The 25,904-nt window shown below is 48.6% G+C and overlaps 1 protein-coding gene across 31 annotated transcripts in view; it reads left to right on the top strand.

Moving 5' to 3' along the window:
* The first annotated feature begins 1,048 nt into the window (after positions 1–1,048).
* NPRL3 (NPR3 like, GATOR1 complex subunit) overlaps positions 1,049–25,904 on the top strand; it is a 63,300-nt gene continuing 38,444 nt past the window's right edge. For 4 of the 31 annotated variants that reach the window (XR_013411267.1, XR_013411268.1, XM_077984829.1 and 1 more), the window contains exons 1-5: positions 1,049–1,457; positions 1,715–1,963; positions 12,543–12,612; positions 23,500–23,629; positions 25,152–25,226. Coding sequence is in view for 20 of the 31 variants with exons in the window: in XM_077984829.1 (XP_077840955.1) it covers positions 1,846–1,963; positions 12,543–12,612; positions 23,500–23,629; positions 25,152–25,226 (393 nt within the window). In the remaining 11 variants the exon portion in view is untranslated. Of the gene's footprint in view, positions 1,683–1,714; positions 1,964–12,542; positions 12,613–19,330; positions 19,370–19,624; positions 19,649–23,499; positions 23,630–25,151; positions 25,227–25,904 lie in introns of those variants that run through there. The other 27 variants (XR_013411269.1, XM_077984831.1, XM_077984830.1 and 24 more) reach the window with 17 other exon arrangements.

The following is a 25,904-nucleotide window of genomic DNA, read 5'->3' as shown; positions in this document are numbered from 1 at the left end:
AGTTTAATTTATTTTTCTGTAGTCGCTGCTGCACTGCCTCGTCCAAGGTCTCGAAGATCTCCTATCGGCTTCCAAGTGTTTGCTTTTTTTTTTTTTTTTTTTGAGACGGAGTCTCGCTCTGTGGCCCAGGCTGTAGTGCAGTGGTGCAATCTCGGCTCACTGCAAGCTCCGCCTCCCGGGTCCGAGCGATTTTCCTGTCGCAGCCTCCCGAGTATCTGGGATTACAGGCACGCACCACCACGCCCAGCTAATTTTTTTTTTTTTTGTATTTTTAGTAGAGACGGGGTTTCACCATGTTAGCCAGGATGGTCTCGATCTCCTGACCTCGTGATCCATCCGTCTCGGCCTCCCAAAGTGCTGGGATTGCAGGCGTAAGCCACTTCTAACGGCCTTTTCCTTTCTTTCTTTTTTTTTTTTTTTAATTCGGAATCTCGTCGCTCTGCCGCCCAGGCAATGACGTGATCTCGGCTCACTGCAACCCCCGCCTCCCGGGTTCAAGCGATTCTCCTCCCTCAGCCTCCCTAGTAGCTGGGATTACGGGCGCCCGCCACCACGGCCGGCTAATTTTTTGTATTTTTTAGTCGAGACGGAGTTTCGCTATGTTGGGCAACTCTTGACCTCGTGTTTCTCCCTCCTCGGCCTCCCAAAGTGCTGGGATTACAGGCGTGAGCTACCGCGCCCGGCCCGTATTTGGCAGTTTTAGCACTTAATTTAAGTCTGTGAGCCACTCAAGTGATTTTTAACTTTTTCCTTTTATCTTTTTATACTTTATATTTCCAAGTTTGAATTTTCTCTCCAAAGCAAGTGTTATTTTTAAAATGAAGAAACCAACATCAAGAGGGATGCTGACTCGACCCCGCGCCTTTCCCATCCGCACCTGTACCCCAAGCGAGACTCGGAGGGCTCCGGACAGCACCGGGGCGGCTAGGTAGCTTCCAGAAGGCCCTGCGCCTGCGCATTCCGCTGCCTGCGCCTGCGCCGTTCCCCCGGCTGTCGCCTCAGCACCTCCTCCGGGCAGTGTCGCCGAACTCTCGCGAGCTCGGAGGGTGGCACGTGGATTGATGACTGTCGCGCTGCTCCCTCCGCCTCCGGCCCGGGCTCCTGAGGACCCCTTCGCCTCCACTTCTGCCCTCCTCAGGCCCCCTCCGTCCCCGCCCTCGTCCTCCTCAGGCCCCCTCCTCCCCCGGCTCCGTCCTCCTGAGGCCCCCTCCGCCTCCACCCCTGCCCTCCTGAGGCCCTCTTCGTCCCCGCCTTCGTCCTCCACAAGCCCCCTCCGCCCCCGGCTGCGTCCTCCTCAGGCCCCCTCCGCCCCCGGCTGCGTCCTCCTCAGGCCCCCTTCGTCCCCCGGCTGCGTCCTCCTCAGGCCCCCTTCGTCCCCCGGCTCCGTCCTCAGGCTCCCTGCGCCCCCGGCTCCGTCCTCTTTAGTCCTCCTCCTCCCCCGGCTGCGTCCTCCTCAGGCCCCCTCCGCCCCCGGCTGCGTCCTCCTCAGGCCCCCTTCGTCCCCCGGCTCCGTCCTCCTCAGGCCCCCTGCGCCCCCGCCTCCGTCCTCCTCAGTCCTCCTCCTCCCCCGGCTGCGTCCTCCTCAGGCCTCCTCCTCCCCCGGCTGCGTCCTCCTCAGGCCTCCTCCTCCCCCGGCTGCGTCCTCCTCAGGCCTCCTCCTCCCCCGGCTCCGTCCTCCTCAGGCCCCCTGCGCCCCCGCCTCTGTCCTCTTCAGTCCTCCTCCTCCCCCGGCTGCGTCCTCCTCAGGCCTCCTCCTCCCCCGGCTCTGTGCTCCTCAGGCCCCCTGCGCCCCCGGCTCCGTCCTCCTCAGGCCCCCTCCGCCCCCGGCCCCGCCCCCACGGCGGCATGCGGGACAACACCAGCCCCATCAGCGTGATTCTGGTGAGCTCGGGGAGCAGGGGCAATAAGCTGCTGTTCAGGTACCCCTTCCAGAGAAGCCAGGAGCACCCGGCGTCCCAGACAAGTAAGTGAGCGCTGGGCGGGGGCCTGGCGCTCGCGGGGGCCGCCTCATTCCCGGGCCGCCTCGCGGAGCTTAGCTTTTGCTGGGCATTCGAGACCTGCTCGTTGTAGAGTATTTGAAAAGTAGAAAAAGGAAAAAAAATTTAAAAATTAAAATCATGCGTTGTTCACCACACCAGAGTAACTACTGCTGACATTTCATCAGTCTCCAGCCTTTAAAAAATAAAGTAAAATAAAATGAGTTTTGGATGTATTCATCTTGAGAAAATACAAAATTACGCAAACAAGGCCAGTCGCTGTGGCCCACACCTGTAATCCCAGCACTGTGGGAGGCCGAGGCGGGCGCATCACCTGAGGTCAGGAGTTACAGACCAGCCTGGCCAACATGGTTGAAACCCCGTCTCTACTAAAAAAAAAATAACCCCAAAAATTAGCCGGGCGTGGTGGTGCGTGCCCATAATCGCAGCTACTCGGGAGACTGAGGCAGGAGAATCGCTTGAACCCGGGAGGCGGAGGTTTCAGTGAACCAAGATCACACCACTGCACTCCAGTCTGGGCGACAGAGCGAGACTCCGTCTCGGAAAAAAAAAAAAAAAAAAAGGTTGCCGGGCGCGGTGGCTCACGCCTGTAATCCCAGCACTTTGGGAGGCCGAGGCGGGCGGATCACAAGGTCAGGAGATCGAGACCACGGTGAAACCCCGTCTCTACTAAAAATACAAAAAATTAGCCGGGCGCGGTTGTGGGCGCCTGTAGTCCCAGCTACTCAGGAGGCTGAGGCAGGAGAATGGCGTGAACCCGGGAGGCGGAGCTTGCAGTGAGCCGAGATCGCGCCACTGCACTCTAGCCTGGGCGACAGAGCGAGACTCCGTCTCAAAAAAAAAAAAAAAAAAAAAGGTTATGCGACCATCTGAAGTTGTCTTTGCCACCCCCAGTTCCAGCCAGCACAAGGATCACCCCTGACCGTGTTGGGAATTGTCTGCCCTGTGCATAGATGCAGATCTATCCACAGAAAAAGAGAACATTGCGTGAGGTTTTTCATTGCACGAATTGTTCTGTGGCGTCGACCTTGGAACTCTGTCTGCCTTTGCAAGCAGGGATCAACCTCACCCTTCACTGCAGGCTATTGCCTTCCCCTGTGGACGGCATGTAGGTTACTTTTGATTTTTCATCATCATGAATGTTCAGTTTCTGGTTTTATTTTATTTTTTGAGACGGAGTCTGGCTCTGTCACCCAGGCTGGAGTTCAGTGGCGCGATCTCGGCTCACTGCAAGCTCTGCTTCCCGGGTTCACGCCATTCTCCTGCCTCAGCCTCCCGAGTAGCTGGGACCACAGGTGCCCGCCACCACGCCCGGCTAATTTTTTGCATTTTTAGTAGAGACGGGTTTCACCGTGTTAGCCAGACTGGTCTTGAACTCCTAACCTCGTGATCCGCCCGCCTCGGCCTCCCAAAGTGCTAGGATTACAGGCTTGAGCCACCGCGCCTGGCCTAAAATTACTTTTGAACTTGTTGATATGGCAGAAAGTTTTAAAGATACAAAGGAGTTTAGATTATGAAAAGAAAGTTCTTTCCTACCACTGGCCCCCATTTTCCATCATAGGGGTAACTACTGTTACCATTTTTCTGTGTCTTTCCAGGACCTTCTGTGTAAATACAGGCGTATGCATTTCTTTTTTATTTTCATTTTTTGAGACGAGTCTCGCAGTCTCGCCAGGCTGGAGTACAGTGGCGCCATCTTGGCTCACCGCAACCTCCAACCCCCTGGTTCAAGCGATTCTCCTGCCTCAACCTCCCGAGTTGCTGGAATTACAGGCATGCGGCACTGTGCCCAGCTAATTTTCTTTTGTATTTTTAGTAGAGATGGGGTTTCACCATGTTGGCTAGGCTGGTCTCGATCTCCTGACCTCGTGATCTGCCCGCCTTGGCCTCCCAAAGTGCTGAGATTACAGGCATGAGCCACCGCACCCAGCCTGCACTTACGTTTTTTTAAAACTAAGCACAAGCAAAGGCACGCACACCATACACACTGTTCTGCCCCTGTTTTCATTTTCACTTCATGTCTGCATCTTTGATGTAGAATCAGAACCTGTCGAGCATCCTTGTTCTTTTTACCGGCCACAGTGAATTCCATGAGATGAACATATTGTGATTTGTTTATCTCGTCCTCTTCGTTGATGGACGTAAACTTGTTTTCAGTCTTTTGCTAATACGAAAAGTGCAAACGTCCTTTCCATGTATTGTCATTTGGCAGGATTCTTGTAATTTTTTTTTTTTTTAAATGGAGTCTCACTCTGTCGCCCAGGCTGGAGTGCAGTGTGGCGCCTTCTCGGCTCACTGCAAGCTCTGCCTCTGGGTTCACGGCATTCTGCTGCCTCAGCCTCCCTAGTAGCTGGGACTACAGGTGCCTGCCACCATGCCCGGCTAATTTTTTTTTTTTTTTTTTTAGTAAAGACGGGGTTTCACAGTGTTAGCCGGGATGGTCTCAATCCCCTGACTTTGTGATCCGCCCACCTCGGCCTCCCAAAGTGAGAATTCTTGTAATGTTAAATCCCCGAAGTAGCATGGTTGGGCTTAAGGGATAAGGAGCATTTTTTTTTTTTTTTTGAGACGAGTCTGGCTCTGTTGCCCAGGCTGGAGTGCAGTGGCTGGATCTCAGCTCACTGCAAGCCCTGCCTCCCGGGTTCACGCCATTCTCCTGCCTCAGCCTCCCGAGTAGCTGGGACTACAGGCGCCCGCCACCTCGCCCGGCTAGTTTTTTTTGTATTTTAATAGAGACGGGGTTTCACCGTGTTAGCCAGGATGGTCTCGATCTCCTGACCTCGTGATCCGCCTGTCTCGGCCTCCCAAAGTGCTGGGATTACAGGCTTGAGCCACTGCGCCCAGCCGCATATTTATTTTTATTTTTTTATTTTTTTATTTTTTTTAATTTTATTTTTATTTTATTTTATTTTATTTTTTTTGAGACGGAGTCTCGCTCTGTCGCCCAGGCTGGAGTGCAGTGGCCCGATCTCAGCTCACTGCAAGCTCCGCCTCCTGGGTTCACACCATTCTCCCGCCTCAGCCTCTCGAGTAGCTGGGACCACAGGCGCCCGCCACCTCGCCCGGCTAATTTTTTGTATTTTTAGTAGAGACGGGGTTTCACCGTGTTAGCCAGGATGGTCTCGATCTCCTGACCTCGTGATCCGCCCGTCTCGGCCTCCCAAAGTGCTGGGATTACAGGGTTGAGCCACCGCGCCCGGCCGCATATTTATTTTTAATAGGTTAGATTTTTCAATCTTTGTTAATCTGGTAGGTGAAAAATTGTATCTGGTAGTAATTTTAATGTTTATTTGGCTTTCAATTGAGATAGAAAGCGTGTTTTCCTGTTTTTGGAGCCATTTGGATTTCCTTTTCAGTGACTTATTTATAACCTTTGCCTAATGTTCTCTTGGGTTGTTTGATTTTCTTTCCTTATAGATTTGAAGGAGTTCTTTATATATTTAATGTAAAAATAGGTCTTGTGACAAAGCTATAGTTACCCTGTTTGCTTCTGTGTAGTTCTTGCCAGAGTTTTGATTTTTATGGAGTTTTCAGTCTAATCTCTTGTGGTTTCTTAGTTTTGTTTTAAATAGAAAGACGTTCTGCTCTCCAAAATTATTTTATTTTAGTTTTTTGAGTTGGAGTCTCCCTCTCGTGCCCAGGCTGGAGTGCAGTGGCCTGATCTCGGCTCACTGCAAGCTCCGCCTCCCGGGTTCACACCATTCTCCTGCCTTAGTCTGTAGTAGCTGGGAGTACAGGCACCTGCCACCACGCCTGGCTAATTTTTCATACTTTTAGTAGAGACAGGAGTTTCACCGTGTTAGCCAGGATGGTCTCGATCTCCTGACCTGGTGATCCACCTGCCTCGGCCTTTTAAAGTGCTGGGATTATAGGCGTGAGCCACCGCGCCTGGCTCTGCTCTTCAAAAGTATTAACAACAACAATAAAAAACTCCCTTATTTTCCTCCAGACTATTTATGTCTTTATTTTTTTTTTTGAGACAGAGTCTCTGTCACCCAGGCTGAAGTGCAATGGCATGATCTCGGCTCTCTGCAACCTCCACTTCCCGGGTTCAAGCGATTCTCCTGCCTCAGCCTCCTGAGTAGCTGGGTCTATAGGTGTGTGCCACAACGCCCGGCTAATTTTTGTATTTTTAGTAGAGACAGGGTTTCACCATATCGGCCAGGCTGGTCTCGAACTCCTGACCTCGTGATCTGCTTGCCTTGGCCTCCCAAAGTATGTCTTGTTTTTAAATGTGTTTGTCTTGGCATAAGGTGAAGGCTCATCCTAAGAATTGATATTTTCTGGACACTTGGGAAGAGTTGTGGATGAACTGCTTGGTTGCCTTTGGAACCCTGTGGAACAGGAGTTATAACAGGCCACAGTGTGGCCAAATGGTGATTGATTGGGCCAACATAATTTTCTTGTCCATATGGCTATCTGGTTCCAATATAATTTTATTGAATAATTCACCTTACTTCCACTAATTGATTTTTCTGTCTTTTTTTTTTTTGGAGACGGAGTCTTGCTCTGTCGCCCAGGCTGGAGTGCAGTGGCCGGATCTCAGCTCACTGCAAGCTCCGCCTCCCGGGTTTACGCCATTCTCCTGCCTCAGCCTCCGGAGTAGCTGGGACTACAGGCGCCCGCCACCTCGCCTGGCTAGTTTTTTGTGTTTTTAGTAGAGACGGGGTTTCACGGTGTTAGCCAGGATGGTCTCGATCTCCTGACCTCGTGATCCGCCCGTCTCGGCCTCCCAAAGTGCTGGGATTACAGGCTTGAGCCACCACGCCCGGCCGATTTTTCTGTCTTTATCATGTGCTAAATTCTCATGTTTGCTTGGATCTGTTTTTTGATCTTTCTTATCTCCTCCAATGATCTGTCTATGTGTAGGTTCCATAATAATTAATTACTATTACTTGATATTATGTTAGACTATCACGTTAGGTTAGTCCTTTGTCATTACTTTTCTTTTTCAGCATTATCCTGACTATGCTTTATTATTTTTCCCTGTAAACTTTAGCATCAAGTGTATTAGGTCCCACTCCCAAGCTCTTGGTGTAGGTAGCTTTGAATCCGTTGATTAACTGTGAAGAAAAAGCATCTTTATGTTGAATCTTCCCTGTCAGGAACGTGATATGTCTTCTATTCATTCTTTTCTCCCTTATTAGCTTTTCCATTGTTTTCATGGGCCTCTTGCACTCTTCTTAGGTTCATCACTAGGTTTTAAATTTTTTTTACTCTGGTAAAGTATTATTGTTTGTGTATATGAAGGCTCTTGGTGTATGTACATTTAAATTTTTTAATTTTGTCTGTGCTTTTTCCAACCTAATTGTCATCCCACACTGCGAGGGTGTGTGTGTGTACATGTGCATAGGGGCCTACCTTGTCCTATTGTACTTCACTTTATTGTGTTTTTTACAAATTGAAGGTTTATGGCAACCCTGTGTCCAGCAAGTCTGTCAGCACCATTTTTCCAACAGTATATACTCACTTTGTGTCTCTGTGTGATGTTTTGGTAGTTCTTGGAGTATTTCAAACTTTTTCATTATTACTGTATCTGTTATGGTGATCTGTGATCTTTATGTTACTATTGTGATTGTTTTCGGGTACCATGAACCATGCCCACATAAGATAGCAAATTTCATCAAGAAATGTGTGTATTGTCTGTTCCCTCATCTGTTTCCATCTCCTTGGACCACCCTGTTCCCTTAGACACAACAGTATTGAAATTAAGCCAGTTATCTACAGTGGCCTCTAAGAGTTCAAGTGAAATAAAGAATCACATGTTTCGGCCGGGCGCGGTGGCTCAAGCCTGTAATCCCAGCACTTTGGGAGGCCGAGGCGGGCGGATCACGAGGTCAGGAGATCGAGACCATCCTGGCTAACACGGTGAAACCCCGTCTCTACTAAAAATACAAAAAGAAATTAGCCGGGCGTGGTGGCGGGCGCCTGTAGTCCCAGCTACTCCGGAGGCTGAGGCAGGAGAATGGCGTGAACCCGGGAGGCGGAGCTTGCAGTGAGCCGAGATCGCACCACTGCACTCCAGTCTGGGCGACAGAGCGAGACTCCGTCTCAAAAAAAAAAAAAAAAAAAAAAAAAGAATCACATGTTTCTCACTTAAAATCAAAAGCTAGAAATGATTAAGCTTCTTGAGGAAGGCATGTTGAAAGCTGAACTAGCCCCAAAGCGAGGCCACTTGCACTAAACAGCCAGATAGTAAATGCAAAGGAAAAGCTCTTGAAGGAAATGGAAAGTGTTACCCCAAGCCAGGCCTGCATCTGTACTCCCAGCTACCTGGGAGGTGGAGGCAGGAAAATTGCTTGAGCCCAGGAGTTTAAATCTAGCCTGGGCAACATAGGGAGACCCTGACTCTTCAAACAAACAAACAAACCAGAACAACAAAAAAAACGCTGGACGCAGTGGCTTACGTCTGTAATCCCAGCACTTTGGGAAGCTGAGGTGGGCGGATCACGAGGTCAGGAGTTCGAGAGCAGCCTGGCCAACATGGTGAAACCCCGTCTCTACAAAAAAAAAAAAAAATACAAAAATTAGCTGGGCATGGTGGCCAATGCCTGTAATCCCAGCTGCTCGGGAGGCTGAGACAGGAGAATTGCTTGAACCTGGGAGGTGGAGGTTGCAGTGAGCTGAGATCCACTATTGCACTCCAGCCTGGGCAACAAGAGTGAAAACTCCATCAAAAAAAAGAAAGAAAGAAAAGAAAGAAAGAAAGAGAAAAGAAAGAAAAAAAGACTGCTGTTTAATGAAGACACCTTCATCAATTATCTTAGCTAAATCTTCTGAATAACTTGTTGCAGCTTCAACATCATCAATTGCTGCTTCACTTTGCACTTTCTTGAACCTGGGAGGCGGAGGTTGCAGTGAGCTGAGATCCACCATTGCACTCCAGCCTGGGCAACAAGAGTGAGACTCTGTCTCAAAACAAAAGAAAGCAAACAAACGAAAAGTGTTATTCAGTGAGTGCGTGATAAAAAAGCTAAATAGCTTTGTTTGTTGCTGGTATGCAAAGTTTTAGTGGTCTGGATAGATCAGACCAGCCACAATATTCTCTTAAGCCAAAGCCTAATCCAGAACAAGGCCCTGACTCTCTTTAATTCTGAGAAGGCTGAGAGAGGTGAGGAAGCTGCAGAAGAAAAGTTGGAACTTAGCAGAGGTTGGTTCATGAGATTTAAGGAAAGAAGCCATCTTTATAATGTAAAAGTGCAAGGTGGACCAGGTGCGGTGGCTAACGCCTGTAATCCCACCACTTGGGAGGCTGAGGTGGGCGGATATAGAGGTCAGGAAATGGAGACCATCCTGGCTAACACAGTGAAACCCTGTCTCTACTAAAAATACAAAAAATTAGTTGGGTGTGGTGGCGGGTACCTGTAGTCCGAGCTACTCGGGAGGCTGAGGCAGGAGAATGGCGTGAACCCAGGAGGCAGAGCTTACAGTGAACCGAGATCGTGCCACTGCATTCCAGCCTGGGCAACAGAGCGAGCTCCGTCTCAAAAAAAAAAAAAAAAAAAAAAAGTGCAAAGTGAAGCAGCAATTGATGATGTTGAAGCTGCAACAAGTTATTCAGAAGATTTAGCTAAGATAATTGATGAAGGTGTCTTCATTAAACAGCAGTCTTTCTTTCTTTCTTTTCTCTTTTTTTCTTTCTTTTCTTTCTTTCTTTTTTTTGATGGAGTTTTCACTCTTGTTGCCCAGGCTGGAGTGCAGTGGTGCAATCTCAGCTCACTGCAACCTCTACCTCCTGGGTTCAAGCAATTCTCCTGTCTCAGCCTCCAGAGTAGCTGGGATTACAGGCATGTGCCACCACGCCCGGCTAATTTTTAACATTTTTTTTTTTTTTTTATTGTTAGTAGAGATGGGATTTCACCATGTTGGTCAGGTTGGTCTCGAACTCCTGACCTCAGGTGATCCGCCCGTCTCGGCCTCCCAAAGTGCTGGGATTATAGACATGAGCCATCACCCCCCGCAACAGATTTTTAATGTAGACAAAACAGCCTTATATTGGAAGGAGATGCCAGATATAACTTTCATACATAGAGAGAAACCTGGCAATTTCAAAGGACGGACTGACTCTCTTGTTAGGAGCTAATGCAGCTAGTGACCTTAAGTTGAAACCAGTGCTCATATACCATTATAAGAATCCTAAGACCCTTCAGAATTATGCTAAATCTACTCTGCCTATGCTCTGTCAGTGGAACAACAAAGCCTGGATGATAGTACATCTGTTTACAGAGGGTTTACTGAATATTTTAAGCCCACTGTTGAGACCTACTACTCAGAAAAATATTCCTTTCAAAATATTACTGCTCATTGAAAATGCATCTAGTCGTCCAAGAGCTCTAAGGGAGATGTATAGGGAGATTAATGTTGTTTTCATGCCTGCTAGCACAAGATTCATTCTGTAACCCTTGGATGAAGAAGTAATTTTGACTTTCAAGTCTTATTATGTAAGAAATACAACTTGGAAGGCTATAGCTGCCATAGATACTGATTCCTTGGACTGATCAGGGCAAAATAAATTGAAAACCTTCTGGAAAGCATGTGCCATTATAGATGCCCTTAAGAACATTGGTGATAGGCCGGGCGCGGTGGCTCAAGCTTGTAATCCCAGCACTTTGGGAGGCCGAGACGGGCGGATCACGAGGTCAGGAGATCGAGACCATCCTGGCTAACACGGTGAAACCCCGTCTCTACTAAAAAATACAAAAAACTAGCCGGGCGAGGTGGCGGGCGCCTGTAGTCCCAGCTACTCCGGAGGCTGAGGCAGGAGAATGGCGTAAACCCGGGAGGCGGAGCTTGCAGTGAGCTGAGATCCGGCCACTGCACTCCAGCCTGGGCGACAGAGCGAGACTCCGTCTCAAAAAAAAAAAAAAAAAAAAGAACATTGGTGATCATGTCAAAATATCAACAGTAACAGGAGTTTCGAAAAAGTTGATTGCAGCCCTCATGGATGACTTTGAAGGAGTCAAGACTTCAGTGGAGGAAGTAACTGCAGATATGGTGGAAATAGCAGGAGATGTAGAATTAGAAGTGGGGCCTAAAGATGTGACTGAAATGCTGCAATCTCACGATAAAACTTGAATGGACGAGGACTTGATTGTTATGGATGAGCAAAGAAAGCAGTTTCTGGGCTGGGTGTGGTGACTCACACCTATAATCCCAATACTTGGGAGGCTGAGGCAGGTGGATCACTTGAGCCCAGGAGTTCAAGACCAGCCTGGACAGCATGACAAAAGCTCATCTCTATTAAAAATACAAAAACTAGCCGGGCATGGGTGGCATATGCCTGTAGTCCCAGCTACTCAGGGAACTGAAGTGGGAGGATCACCTGAGCCTTGGGAGGTCAAGACTGTAGTGAGCCATGATCACACCACCACACTCCAGCCTGGATGACAGAGTGACACCCTGTCTCAAAAAACAAAAGAAAAAACAAAAAAACAAAAAAACGTAGCTTCTGGAGATGGAATGTATTCCTGGTAAAGATGTTGTAAACATTGTTAAAATGACAACAGAGATTTTGAATAGTATATAAACTTAGTTAATAAAGCAGTGGTACAGTTTGAGAGCATTGCTTCCAATTCTGAAAGAAGTTCTGTGGTGGATAAAGTGCTGTCAGCGTCCCATACTACAGAGAAATCTTTCATGAAGGAAGAGTAAATTGATGGATGCAGGAAACGTCCTTGTTGTCGTATTTTAAGAAATTGCTATAGCACGCCAGCCTTCAGCAAGCACCACTCTAATCCGTCAACAGCCATCAACATTGAGGCAAGGCCTTTCACCTGCAAAGTGATTGTTTTGCTGAAGGCTGAGCTGATCATTAGCGTTTTTTTTTTTCTTTCTTTTTTTTTTTTTGGAGACCTAGTCTCACTCTGTCGCCCAAGCTCAAGTGCAGTAGCACAATCCTCAGCCTCCCCAGTAGCTGGGATTACAGGCTCCCACCACCACGCCCCGCTAATTTTTGTATTTTTAGTAGAGACAGGATTTCGCCATGTTGGCCAGGCTGGTCTCGAACTCCTGACCTCAGGTGATCCGCCTGCCTCAGCCTCCTAAAGTGTTGGGATTACAGACGTGAGCCACCGTGCCCGGCTTGTCACAGTTTTTGAAGATAACATAAGATTTGTCATTTTATGATTTTTAAGTGTATAATTAAGTGGCATTAATTACTTTCATTATATCTTGCAACCATTATGGCTATTTCTAAAGCTTTTTCATCACCCAAACTGAAACTCTGTAACCACTGACCAATAATAACTCTTCATTTCCCCTGCTCCCAGCCCCTGGTAAACTCTAATCTACTTTCTGTCTTGATGCATTTGCCTCTTCTAGACGTTTCATATACTGTAAGTGCACTATTTGTTCTTTTGTCTTTGGCTTATTCAGCATGATATTGTCAAGGTTCATCCATGTTCATTCCTTTTTATGTCTGAGTAATATCCCATGGTATGGATAGACCATGTTTTGGAAAACATGGCTTTTAACAGTTCCGTAATCCTCCTGTATGTGGAAGGATCCTGTTTTCTTAGCCCTTCTCCTCTTTTTGCCCTCACTCAGATAAGCCACGTAGCAGATATGCTGTTAACAACACGGGCGACCATGCTGATGACCAGGATGGCGATGCCAGGTAAGGGTTTTGGGGTCACTTCAGGGTGGGGGCTCGTCCTGGTCCCAGGCCTGGACAAAGCCCCACCCTCCTGTTCGCCCAGATATTTTCTCCGTGAGAAGTCTGGTGTTTTTTTTTTTTTTTTCCATTTAGTGTGTGCTTTCAGGTAGTGTGGAGTGGAGGATTGCATAGACAGTCTTGGACACCTCTTCCAGCTTCAGGCCTGTCTGGTGGGTAAAGCAGGTCAGAGAACAGATGAGGCCATGTCCCTGTGGGATGTGTATCTCCTATGAAAGAAATGTAGAGGAAAGCAGACCCCTATGTTGTTGTCTTTGTTTTTTTTTTTGAGACGGATTCTTGCTCTGTCGCCCAGGCTGGAGTGCAGTGGCCGGATCTCAGCTCACTGCAAGCTCCGCCTCCCAGGTTCATGCCATTCTCCTGCCTCAGCCTCCTGAGTAGCTGGGATTACAGGCGCCCGCCACCTCGCCCGGCTAGTTTTTTGTATTTTTTAGTAGAGACGGGGTTTCACCGTGTTAGCCAGGATGGTCTCGATCTCCTGACCTCGTGATCCGCCCGTCTCGGCCTCCCAAAGTGCTGGGATTACAGGCTTGAGCCACCGCGCCCGGCCACCTTGTTGTTGTCTTTGGTTTTAATTCCTTGAGCATGTACCCAGAGGTCAAATGCAGGTGCTTGGGTGTAGCTCAGGCTGGTCAAGTCCCTTCTTGGAGTCCAGGCTTAGGTGGTGATGTGGGCAGTGAGGCTTAGAGCTGGGATGGTGTGAACCTGGATGTTCTTTGATGTACTTTTAAGCACAGATGAAGGGTGGATCCAGTTCCTTCCTGTGTTTGTGCCCCCTGCTCTCTCTGGGAGGCACTACCGGGGTAGGAACTTTAGAAATGACCACTTCTGCTTTCTGTTCATTTTGAAGCATAGTAAATGCTAACATAGGCCCAGGTGAAGGAAGATTGTGAGTTACCTGCCCTGAGTTCCCTTAAACACAGACAAGGCCTGTGTGGAGTCAAGGACTTGTCCTCCACCATCCCGGGAAAAAGTAGCTAAGATCCCTAGGTGGGGCCTTTGCTGTGCAGCAAGGTAGTGCTGTTTCTCTGCAGTTCTCTGACGAGGCAGCACCACACCTGCCATGGCAATTTGCAGTTCTTTTTAAAAAATTTTTATTGATTGATGGTAGAGATGGGGTCTTGCTTTGTTGCCCAGGCTGGTCCTGAGCTCCTGGCTTCAAGTGATCTTCCTTCCTTGGCCTCCCAAATTTTTGGGATTACGTACATAAGCCACCATGCCTGGCCACAATTTGTGGTTCTAAGAGTGTGATTTTTATCCTCTTTTGGGAGGATGTTGGGGCCTCTGGCATGACCAATGACTTTCTCTGAGTGGAGTGGGCTTTGGAAGGGGGATGGAGCTTGCTGGACACCCCATTGGACTGTCATTTTGATGTAGAGGCCTGTGGTTGTCTTGTCCTTTAAATGTGGTGGTGGAACAAATTTGGTTCCACCAAATTTGGCCTCTGGTTTGTCACAGGCATGTAGAATGCTTTTGCCCTTGCACAGTGCATAGGTATTTCTTGTTCTCCTTCCAGCTGTGCCACAGATCAGCTTAGAGCAGGGCTGGCTGCTGGGCAGCCCCCACATTATCCTTACTCCAAGCTGCAGTGGATGTGAGGCCCAGGCTGCTGAAGACTCAGAAGGAAGGCTGGCAGTACCTAATTCCTGCAGTTAATTTTCAGACTTACAGTGACATGACCATGAGGATATTTTCTAGGGAATTAATTTAATACTTAACTTAATGAAGAGGTAAAACTGTGGGAGAGGCGTGCCTCTCTCTAGAATCTTTTATTGAAAAATTGCTTCATTCAGTAATTTTAGCACATCATATATCTGTAAGTCTCACTGCCTGCCACTCATGTTTTCCAGATACAGGGTTAATTCCCTTAGGGACTCAGTTCCCCTCCTGTTTTATTTTGTCATGTAGGCCCACAAGCCCCTGCTCTGCCTTGTCATAGCTCAGAGCATGTTCCTGAAGCAAGGCAGTGAAAGTGCATCAAATCTACTCTGTGTGTCTTTGATTGTTGTTCCCCAAAGTACTTTTCTTTCTGAAACCAGGGCTTCGGTTTGCCACACTGAAACAGTATTAACAGGCTACACAGTAACTTGTGAGGGGTCGTGGCTTGCCTTAGAGAAGTGAGGACACAGCCGTGCTGCTCACTATTACAAACACTGGCGAATGTGGCCATTTAAATTGAAATTAACTGAAATAGGCCAGATGTGAGGCTCATGCCTGTAATCCAAGCACTTTGGGAGGCCGAGGCAGGTGGATCACCTGAAGTCAGGAGACCAGCCTGGCCAACATGGCAAAACCCTGCCTCTACTAAAAATACAAAAATTAGGCATGGGGGCACATGTCTGTAATCCTAGCTACTCTGGAGGCTGCGGCAGGAGAATCAGTTGAACTTGGGAGGCGGAGGTTGCAGTGAGCTGAGATCGCACCACTGCTCTCCAGTTTGGGCAACAGAGCGAGAGTCTGTCTCAAAAAAAAAAAAAAAAAAAAGAAGAAGAATAAGAAATAACTGAAATAAAATAAAAAATTGACTTGCTCAGTTGCACATGTCACATTTCAGGTTTTCAGTGTCTACATGGAAATAGTGTCTACCATATTAAATGGTTCTGATTTGGAACAGTCCCATCACAGTAGAAAGTTCTACTGGGGCCGGGAGCCGTAGCTCATGCCTGTAATCCCACCACTTTGGGTGTCCAAGGTGGGGGGATCACTTGAGGCCAGATGTTTGAGAACAGTCTGGGCGAAACCCCATCTCTACAAAAAATACAAAACTTAGCTGGGTTGGTGACCTGCGCCTGTGATCCCAGCCACTGAGGAGGCTGAGGGAGAGGGTAGCTTGAGCCCAGCACGTGGAGGTTGCAGTGAGCCGAGATCATGCTGTACTCCAGCCTGAGCCTTGAGTGACAGAGTGAGACCCTGTCTCAAAAAAAAAAAAAATAAAAAAATAAAAAAATTGGACAGTGCTGGCTTAGAGAGGGGGCTGGTCATCAAGATATGGTTCAGGGCTGGGCACAGTGGCCTATGCCTGTAATCCCGGCACTTTGGGAGACTGAGGTGGGCAGATGGCTTGAGCTCAGGAGTTCGACACCAGCATGGGCAATACGACGAAGTCCTGTCTTTACCAAAAATACAAAAAATTAGCCTGGCGTGGTGGCACACGCTTGTGGTCTCAGCTGCTCAGGAGGCTGAGGTGGGAGGATTGCTTGAGTCTGGGAGGCAGAGATTGCAGTAAGCCAAGATCACGTTGCTTCACTCCAACTTGGGTGACAGAGTGAGATCCCCCTCTCAAAAACAATTTGAGATATAATTCAGGGTATATAGATTAACTGTTACTTATTTTTTGTAACTCTTCTATAATTCAATTATGAGAAAAGAAAATGGATATTGTTCAGTGTCTCTAAGACTTGAAACCAAGGTCAGAAAAGATGTAGTGTTCCCTGGGTATTAGGGGCCATGGTGCCCATGCTTAAATGTACTATGTGTCCCCACATTGGCAAGGGCAGAAGCCATCAAGCCAGGTCTGAGAGATAGCCTGGTGTTCTTCAGAAAGGCTGGTGTGGGCATGTCCCTGTCTGTGTGGACACCATCTTCCTGCTCCCTTCTTTGAAACTGCGAGCAGTGCTTAGGCCACTACTTCAGAGAATGGGGAGCTACAGGTTTAGAGAACTGATTTCTTGCATTTTCAAAATGCTCTGAAATCCTACTATTATTATCATTATTTTGAGACGGAGTTTTGCTCTTGTTGCCCAGGCTGGGGTGTAATGGCGCGATCTTGGCTCACCGCAACCTCTGCCTCCCAGGTTCAAGTGATTCTCCTGCCTCAGCCTCCCAAATAGATGAGATTACAGGTATGCACCACCACGCCTGGCTAATTTTGTATTTTTAGTAGAGATGGAGTTTCTTCATGTTGGTCAGGCTGGTCTTGAACTCCTGACCTCAGGTGATCCACCTGCCTCAGCCTCCCAAAGTGCTGGGATTACAGGCAGGAGCCACTACACCCAGCCTAATTTTTTTTTTTTTTTTTTTTTTTTTAAGAGAACCCTGACCTCAGGTGATTGAACTCCTGAGCTTAAGTGATCCTCCCACCTTGGCCTCCCAATGTGCTGGGATTACAGGCATGAGCCCCCTCACCCAGCTACCATCTCGACCCTTTAATTCTCAGGTGACATCTTGGGAATGTGAAATCAGGTGACACTGCTACTCTCCTCAGGCTTGGCCACTTTTGTAGCAGTGGATCCAACTTGTGGGGGCACTTGGGCCTAGGCCAGATGGGGTCCTTGGCCAGGCAGGCACTCTAGCTCACAACATACAGGTCCTCCCACCAGGCAAACACGAGGCTCTGCCAGGCCTCTCTTGATAGCTTTGCCTCTATTAGCTTCTGTTTTTAGAACCCTACACTGAAGTGTTAGAAAGATGCCCTCTCCTTTCTGTAGCTGAGGTTGACACACAAGAAAGCAGGTAGGCATTTTTATCCCCAGGCTTGGGTATTTCCCCCTGCCCAGCCATTGCATCTAGGCTGCAGGGCAGTGTACAGGGACAAGTGCAGGTTCAGGGTTCAAAGTTTGACTCTCGCTTTGCAGCCTACAGTGTGTGATCTTGGGCACATTCCTTAGAATGAGCCTTAGTTCCACTGTTTTCTGTAAGATGCCTGAGGGTGGTGAGTTGCCTTCACCTCTTCCTCCCGGATCAGGATGTCGTAAGAGCATCCTTGTCTCTGAGTGTTAGCTGATGGCTCTGCCTCCCTCAGAGGGGCAGACGCAAGTCTGTAAAATGCTCCTGTCAGGAAATGGAGCATTGCCAGACTCAGAAGCCCTCTGTGCTTACTCCTTTTCTTCTGGAGCAAAGGGGCTGCGTTGTGACTTGTGTAGTTGTAGGAGATAGAGCTTCTAGTCAGGCTCCAGCTTGGAGGATTCTGACTTCTTGGGTGATCTTGGGAAAGTCCATGAAACGTCTGAATGCTTCCATACGATTCAGCGTGAGGAGCTTGGCAGCTGCTGAGGAAACAGATCCCTTCTGTGGATCTTTGGCAGAGCTCCCACACTGTTTCCACTCCTAGATTCAGGTCTCCTTTCTCTTTCCAGAATACACGGAAAGCAGTATGTCCCAGAACACAAATCTCTGCAGAGGAAAATAAAGTTGTTTTTTTTTGTTTTGTTTTGTTTTTTTGAGATAGAGTTTCACTCTGTCGCCCAAGGCTGGAGTGCAGTGGTGCGATCTTGGCTCACTGCTACCTCACCTCTGGGGTTCAAGCGATTCTCCTGCCTCAGCCTCCTGAGTAGCTGGGATTACAGGCATCCACCACCACACCCAGCTAACTTTTTCTTTTTAAGTAGAGACAGGGTTTCGCCATGTTGGCCAGGCTGGTCTCAAACTCCTGACTTCAAGCGATCCACCCACCACGGCCTCCCAAAGTGCTAGGGTTACAGGCATGAGGCACCGCGCCTGGCCAGAAAGTCAACTCCTAAACTGTTTCTAAAAATCTCAACTAGATAGTGCAGAAGCCCAGATGTTTTCTGACAAATATATATGGATCTCCCATGACTACCTTATTGTTCCAGGCAGAGGCTTAGGGAAGTCAGGTATGCTGGCAGTCACAGTATCTCAAGAATTGGTGCTGGTGAAATTCATATGACATGCTATACTTTTCAGAAGGCTTTTGCCTCTGGGAGTCTTATGTGATCTTCTGTAGGAGATTTCTCGCCATGCAGGTGAGAAAACTTTTACTGAAAAGATTAGTTTTAGGCTGGGTGCAGTGGCTCATGCCTGTAATCCCAGCACTTTGGGAGGCCGAGGCAGGAGTATGAGACCAGCCTGGGTAACATTGTGAGACCCCGTCTCTCTTTTTTTTTTTTTTTTTTTTTTTGAGAAGGAGTCTCGCTCTGTCACCCAGGCTGGAGTATAGTGGTGCGATCTCGGCTCACTGCAAGCTTCGCCTCCCGGGTTCATGCCATTCTCCTGCCTCAGCCTCCTGAGTAGCTGGGACTACAGGCGCCCGCCACCACGCCTGGCTAATTTTTTGTATTTTTAGTAGACACAGGGTTTTACCATGTTAGCCAGGATGGTCTCGATCTCCTGACCTCGTGATCCGCCCGCCTAGGCCTCCCAAAGTGCTGGGATTACAGGCGTGAGCCACCGCACCCGGCCCCATCTCTTTTGAAGACAAAAAAGAAAAAAGGAAAAAAAAGAGAGAGAAGATGAGATACTTGTGCACAGGCATCCAGCTAATACATATGGCGCTGGGTCTGACCCAGCTTTTCCAGCCTTGTGCTTACTTCTGAAAAACGACTTTCATTCCTGCCCAGCCCGTACTTCTGTGTGAGAGTTTGACCTTTAGTGAGAAAACCCCATGGTAAGAGTTCAGCGTGGGGAGTGTATGACCCTGTTTCTCAGCGTGGGGAGTGTGTGATCCTGTTTCTCAGTGTGGGGAGTGTGTGATCCTGTTTCTCAGTGTGGGGAGTGTGTGACCCTGTTTCTCAGCCTGGGGTGTGTGTGACCCTGTTTCTTGTCTGGTAAGTTGCTTAGTCATGATGCTCAATGGTAATGCTTAATGGTGGCACTTCTGCTAGACTTTAGTACACTTTTTTATAAAATAGGCTTGTAAGTTTTCATGGTTTTTAAAAAAGCGATATGTTTTTGTTTGGTCTTGATGGTCCTGTTCCCATTTCAGCGAGCCATGTCCTCCAACCGATGAGCAATTGGTTGCAGGGTAAGACCGAGACCTCTCCACCATCTTTCTGTCTTGATTCCGCTGCCTTCTCGTCTTTAATTGTGCTTAATTCCTGGTTTCCCTCAATGTTGAGAGTGACTGATGAGGCACACAGGCGTGGACCTCCCTGCCCCAGTTCCCCCACGAATGCCCAGACTTTCCACCACCCCCACTTTTTCTCCACCCAGTCATTTAGCTGTTTCACATCACCTGAGAGGCCAAGGCTGGCACCCGGGAGACTTCTGGGACCAGGCATGTCACACAAACCTCTTCCTCCAGGTAGGCACACGTAGTCCTGTGAGGGTGGTGGGCAAGCAGCTGCCACCCTAGAGAGACCTGTGACTATTGCTCCTTGTTTTTATATTTCTGAGGGGTTTTGTGGTGGCCTCTCCCAAGGGTTAGGTAGTAAGTGTGATGCTCAGGCCTAGATGCTATTGAGTGTGCTTAATAGAGGCAGAAATGTTCTCATAGAATTGATATGTTGCTTGTCCGGAGGGCGTGGATGAAGTGCGACTCTTCCATTCCCCTTGACAGTGCCTGTCCTCTGGGCCTTGGAGGTACACACAGCATCTGTGAGCTTCTAGCAAGGTGGGTGGGGGGAGCAGAGTTGAGCTCCTTTCCAGGATGTCCTTCCATCCCTTTTTTTGCCCAAGCTAGAGAGCAAGCCCTGCTCCAGAATAGCTTGGCAGTGATAGAAGGTCTGGCCTGTTTTCTGGCTGGGTTGGTTCATCTTCCTAAACGTGTTTCTCTTGAATATCCAAGTTATTCCAGGAATATTCAGTTTTTGTAACAGATGTTTTATTGTATTGCAGTACGTTTATTAGGCCTTTCACCATCAAAATGAGGGAAAAGGATTTTTATAAATGTTGGAAGCCAATAAAACAAAAAGACACTTTGTTTATGGTTCAGTTTGCTGTTTGTAAGTTTTGCCCCACCCCTAATATCATGAATATAACTCTGTCTTTATGCATATTACTTTACCAGACCCACTATATAAAGTATAAAGCCAGATGGGTGCGGTGGCTCACGCCTGTAATCCCAGCACTTTGGGAGGCCGAGGCGGGCAGATCACGAGGTCAGGAGGTCAAGACCAGCCTGGCCAATGTGGTGAAATCCCGTCTCTACTAAAAAATACGAAAAATTAGCTGGGCGTGGTGGCGCGTGCCTGTAATCCCAGCTATTTGGGAGGCTGAGGCAGGAGGATCGCTTGAACCCAGGAGGCGGAGGCTTCAGTGAGCCGAGATTGCGCCACTACACTCCAGCCTGGGTGACAGAGCAAGACTCCGTCTCCAGGGAAAAAAAAATTAAAAGCCACTCAAGTGTTTTGTCATGGGGCTGGGCGCAGTGGCTCATGCCTGTAATCCCAGCACTTTGGGAGGCCAAGACAGGCAGATCACGAGGTCAGGAGTTCAAGACCAGCCTGACCAACATGGTGACACCCCGTCTCTACTAAAAATACAAAAATTAGCCGGGCGTGGTGGTGGGCGCCTGTAATCCCAGCTACTCGGGAGGTTGAGGCAGGAGAATCGCTTGAACCCGGGAGGCGGAGGTTGAAGTGAGCTGAGATTATACCATTGCACTCCAGCCTGGGGGACAAGAGCAAGACTTTGTCTCAAAAAAAAAAAAAAAAAAAAAGTGTTCTGTCATTATATGTGTGTAATATTAAGGTGTGAGGAATAGATTTCTCTGTGGGCCAGATTTGCTCAGATAAACAGAGTGGCTAACTACCACCCTGCTGGCTGCCTCAGAGGGCTCCATGAACAGCCACTAAGTCAATGTGATTTTTTTTTTTTTGAGACGAGTTTTGCTCTGTCACCCAGGCTGGAGTGCAGTGGCACCATCTCCGCTCACTTCAAACTCTGCTGTCCAGGTTCAAGCGATTTTCCTGCCTCAGCCTCCCGACTAGCTGGGACTACAGGCGTGTACCACTGCACCCGGCTAATTTTTGTATTTTTAGTAAAGACAGGGTTTCACCATGTTGGTCAGGCTGGTCTCGAACTCTTGACTTCAGGTAATCCACCTGCGTCAGCCTCCCAAAGTGCTTGGATTACAGGCGTGAACTACCGTGCCCAGCCCAATGTGACTTTTTTACTTCAGCTCACAGATTTCCAGTTGGCTGTTTCTGCAGACCCTGGCCTCTAGCAGGGAAAGAGCCTTTTATTTGGCTGTTGTGAGGGCGCCTTGAAGTTTAGGTATTTATGAATGTGAATTGGGCTACCACTGCTTGCCTCTGAAAATCCCAGGAACCATCTTACAGCCAAACTAAATTTGGTCCCTGGACTGGTGCTTGAGGACTGAGGCTGAGACATGGCCGTGACTCTTTATGACAGAGCAGCAGTTTTTAGTGGAGATTTTGGGCTGTCAGAGCAAGGGACCTTTCTGGAGTGGTGGTGGTTATTTTTCTGTTATCTCTGTGTCCCTGAGTCACTTGGTGGCAGAGTGGAGGGGCACTGTTTAGATAGGAGGTGAGGTGTTGGCCCTGGGTCAGTTGCTAGAGCCGAAGTGTTTGGTGGTGGTTTAATACCTCAACCCCTCCTTCAACATTACCATGTCCCACACATGGGAGTTATAGGACAGAGTGAGCCATTTAGGGTTTTTGAGGAAAGCATGTTATGCCTGTGGTGTAAGGCACTTGAATCCTCCATCTCTGCAGGAGAGACCTGCAGTGGGTTGCTGAGGACTTGGCTGTGGGTCCTGCATTTCCCAGGATATCTCTAACGAGATTGATTTCAGAAGGTCCAACTGCAACCTGACTGGGTTGAGAGGCTGTTTCCAAATGGCACAAATAGGTTTGACCAAACCCTCGTATGTGGTTTGTTTGTGGGCTTGTTTGGGGTGACTTCAGATGGTTAGAGGGTCGTGCCAGTGCAGGAGGAAGGCTGGAAAACAGCGTGAGCCCCACAGCCCATGGTAGACTTGCAAAGAATCCTGTAGCTACTTGCCATTTGCTATTACAGAGCTGAGCTACAGTGCATTTCAAAGCAGACCTTCCTTTTTTATCACAATATGGAGGAGTTATGTTAGTCTCTCCCACCCCTTCGCCAAGAGGGCCTCCAGGGAAGAAGCATGACCAGGGATCACACTAAAATGTCTGTCCTCAATGGTCTCTTCTAGGACCTTAGGGGGTCCCCCTGTCCAGGGGCAGAATATGGCCCCAGGGAGGCTAGAGCTGCCTTCCCCAAGATACTGTATCCTCCTGACCTAGATATTAGAAATATTTTTCCTGGGTGGAGAGATATGCATGGGACTTCTCTCCCTTCTGGGTCCAGATCAGAGGTAGTACATTTGTGTTTCTAGAGCCTTCAGAGCCCTGGGTTCTAAGATAAGAGTCAGCACCACCCACAGCACCCCTGCCGGTGATGCTCCCTTATCCGGATCCCCCCAGGCAGGAGACATCAGCATTGCCAGTAAGGAGACATAAGGGCACAGATGATCTTGAAAAGGGATGCCCTCCCTCCCACACCACAGCTGTTCCCACTTTTCCATGGCACCTGTACAACCCTGTATTTCTGCCATTTGGAAATAGCTGTGATCACGGTGGGCTTGCACATCTTACACAAAGTTTCTTCCATGATAAAAACTGGGAAGTTTAAGTGTTGGGGATAAGAGAATGGCTGGGCAGCCACGCTATGAGGAAGGAAGTCAGCGCTCTGCACGCCTCCCTGTGCACCGTCCCCTTGCCCTCCATGCGGTTCTGTGGGTGAAGGGCCAGGGTCCTGGGAGTTGAAGGTGCAGCCCAGCAAACCTGAGTATAATTGGGAGAGGCCCCCTCTGCCTGTGACCCTTAAAGAGCGGCTCCTCAGGGCAGTGCTGGCTCCAGCTGATCCTCCCTTTGAAAGCAAACTGCAACTGCTTCTCTCCTGAATTTAATAGAGCATGCCAAAAAATGACAGCATGTGCCTTCAGTCTGTGCTTCTCATGCCTTTTACCTTGTAATTCTGGTGATCTTACATCCGTAACCTCTGGGATTGCTACAGAAGGGCAACTGTTAGTAGCTTTCATCAGCAGTCGGGGCAGAGCAACTCCATGAAGGTGCAGTTTACTGAGACCCTTCCGCTCTGGGGCCAGCAGGGCATGGTGCTGTGGTACTTTGTTAACTTATTTTTATTCTACCTCTTTTAAATTTTAAGGTTTTCAGATGTTATTCTGGCAACAATTTTGGCAACCAAGTCTGAAATGTGTGGCCAAAAATTTGAACTGAAGATTGATAATGTGCGGTTTGTTGGGCACCCAACACTGCTACAGCATGCTCTGGGGCAGGTATGGCTCTCCCTGGGCAGATAGGACTCTCCTTGGGCAGGTTGGGTTCTCCCTGGGCACGCAAAGACCCTCTAGGTAGATGTGGCTCTCCCTGGGCTGGCAGGCCTGGTCCATTCTGGCTCTGGGGGGCTCAGAACTGAGGCTGACACCAGCTCTGGTGAAAGTAACTGTTAGGCAGGAGACCTGATTAGACACTTGCTATGAATTGTGCATCTTCATAAACCCTGAGAGGCCAGTGGGAAAAGAGACAGGTGTTCTTGCCCCTGAAGACAGGTGCTTCAGTCCCTGCCCCTAGCTTTTGCAGTCTGCATTCTAGGTCTCTACTGACTGTGGTCCTGCCCTTTATATATAGGATGTCTGTTTCCAGGGGAGGCCAAGATGAGTTAACTAGCATCTGTCAGACCCTTGAATTTTCTACAATGTGGTGCAAGCTTTTCCTCTTATTTATTACAAGACACTCTAATAGCTAATATTAGTATTATTTAGCACTTATTTTTCTGCTAAACCCTCTCTATGTGTTCTCTGATGAATCAGTGTCATAGCACTGAGGAATTCATCTTGCTAGCAGGATGAAGGGAACTTGTACACCAGAGCCTGCCAGTCAGCTCTCTGCATATAGGCAGGATCAGTGATGGCATTACTCAGATTCTGAAGGGTAGAACACATAACATAGGATTTAGCTACATTTATACAGATCCAGCAATTGTGTGAGGTTCTGTGGTATTATTCGTGAACCTCCATGGAAGGAGTTTCTGAGGCCATTGATGTGCCTGGCCCCCTGGACCTCACCCTCCTTTCTCATCACAGCCCCCACAGCTGGGGCACAGTCCCCTACCTGGAGGCAATGGAGGGGAGAGTTGGCAGCCTGCCTGCGGTCACACCCTGTAGACAGGAGTTGCAGTCAGGGGTAGGGGATGAGTGCAAGGGCCGCCTGGGGCCCCAGCTCCCCCTGGTGGCAGAACTTGTAGTTGGCTTTGAAGAGTTCCCTTGTGCCCCTTGGAATGCTTCACTTGAGTGCCCTGGTCCTTGTGAAGCTGGCTAGATGCCAGAACGGGGAGTACAGAGATTAGGACTTGCTGGCCTGCCTCACCTGGGCCCTGCTCAGGACTTGGCTGTCCCTGATCATTGTCTTGTCCCTAAATTGTTCTCAGTATGCGTCATACTTAGCAGATACAGCCTGGGTGGACGCAGGTGGACACGGGACAGCAGTGGGGGTATGGTCTGGGTCATCCACCCATTTATGCCCCTCTCCATCCCATCCCCGTCCCCTGTGGGCATTGTCAGCTCACTTCTGTTAGCGGTTGTGGGGGTGGAGGGGTCAGAGCACTGACCTTCTCACTCTTGTCATAGTTGTGACTGTCCATGCAGTAGGCACGCCTCTAGAACAAAGGCATTCATTGCTTTTCCAAGACCTTGGTGCCATATTCTGGGGACTTTTCCTATGCCTGATGTAGAATAGCTCTAAACAGCTTCTTTCCTTAGAAAGTCGTCTCAATTAATTAGAATTATGCATCTTTTACAGGTCTCCAAAACAGATCCTTCCCCGAAGAGGGAAGCACCTACTATGATTCTTTTTAATGTGGTGTTTGCACTGAGGGTGAGTGTTTATATAAATGGTTAAGATCAGGGAGTGGGGCTGGGGAGAAGCAGCTCTTTCTTCCTACGAGCGTGTCATTGACTCGGAGCTTGGACTGCAGTGGTCGTGGTGCTGGCCCCTCTTGGGGTGCAGACAGACTGCACTTCATTGTTTACCACTTTTTGTTTTGGTAAAATACACATGACACTATTTGTCATTTTGAAGGCTATGCTTCAGTGGCATCTGGTACATTCATGTTGTATAACCATCACCACTATTTAGATCTAGAACACTTTAACCACCCCAGAAGGAAACCCCATACCCATTAGCAGTTATTCTCTTTTTTTTTTTTTTCTTTTGAGACAGAATCTCACTGTGTCACCCAGGCTGGAGTGTGGTAGCACAATCTTGGCTCAGTGCAAACCCCGCCTCCCAGGCTCAAGTGACTCTGATGCCTCAGCCTCCCGAGTAGCTGGGATTACAGGCATACGCCACCATGCCCAGCTAATTTTTGTATTTTTAGTAGAGACGGGGTCTCGCCATGTTGGCCAGGCTGGTCTTGAACTCCTGACCTCAGGTGATCCTCCCACTTTGGCCTCCCAGACTGTTGGGATTACAGGCGTGACCCACTGCGTGCGGCCCCTGCTAATTTTTGTATTTTTTGTAGAGATGAGTTTTCACCTTATTGCCCAGGCTGAT

Source organism: Macaca mulatta, chromosome 20, assembly GCF_049350105.2.
Source record: "Macaca mulatta isolate MMU2019108-1 chromosome 20, T2T-MMU8v2.0, whole genome shotgun sequence".
Classification (NCBI taxonomy): domain Eukaryota; kingdom Metazoa; phylum Chordata; class Mammalia; order Primates; family Cercopithecidae; genus Macaca; species Macaca mulatta.
Note: the sequence above shows the minus strand (reverse complement) of the source record. Positions and strands in the feature narration are given on the sequence as shown.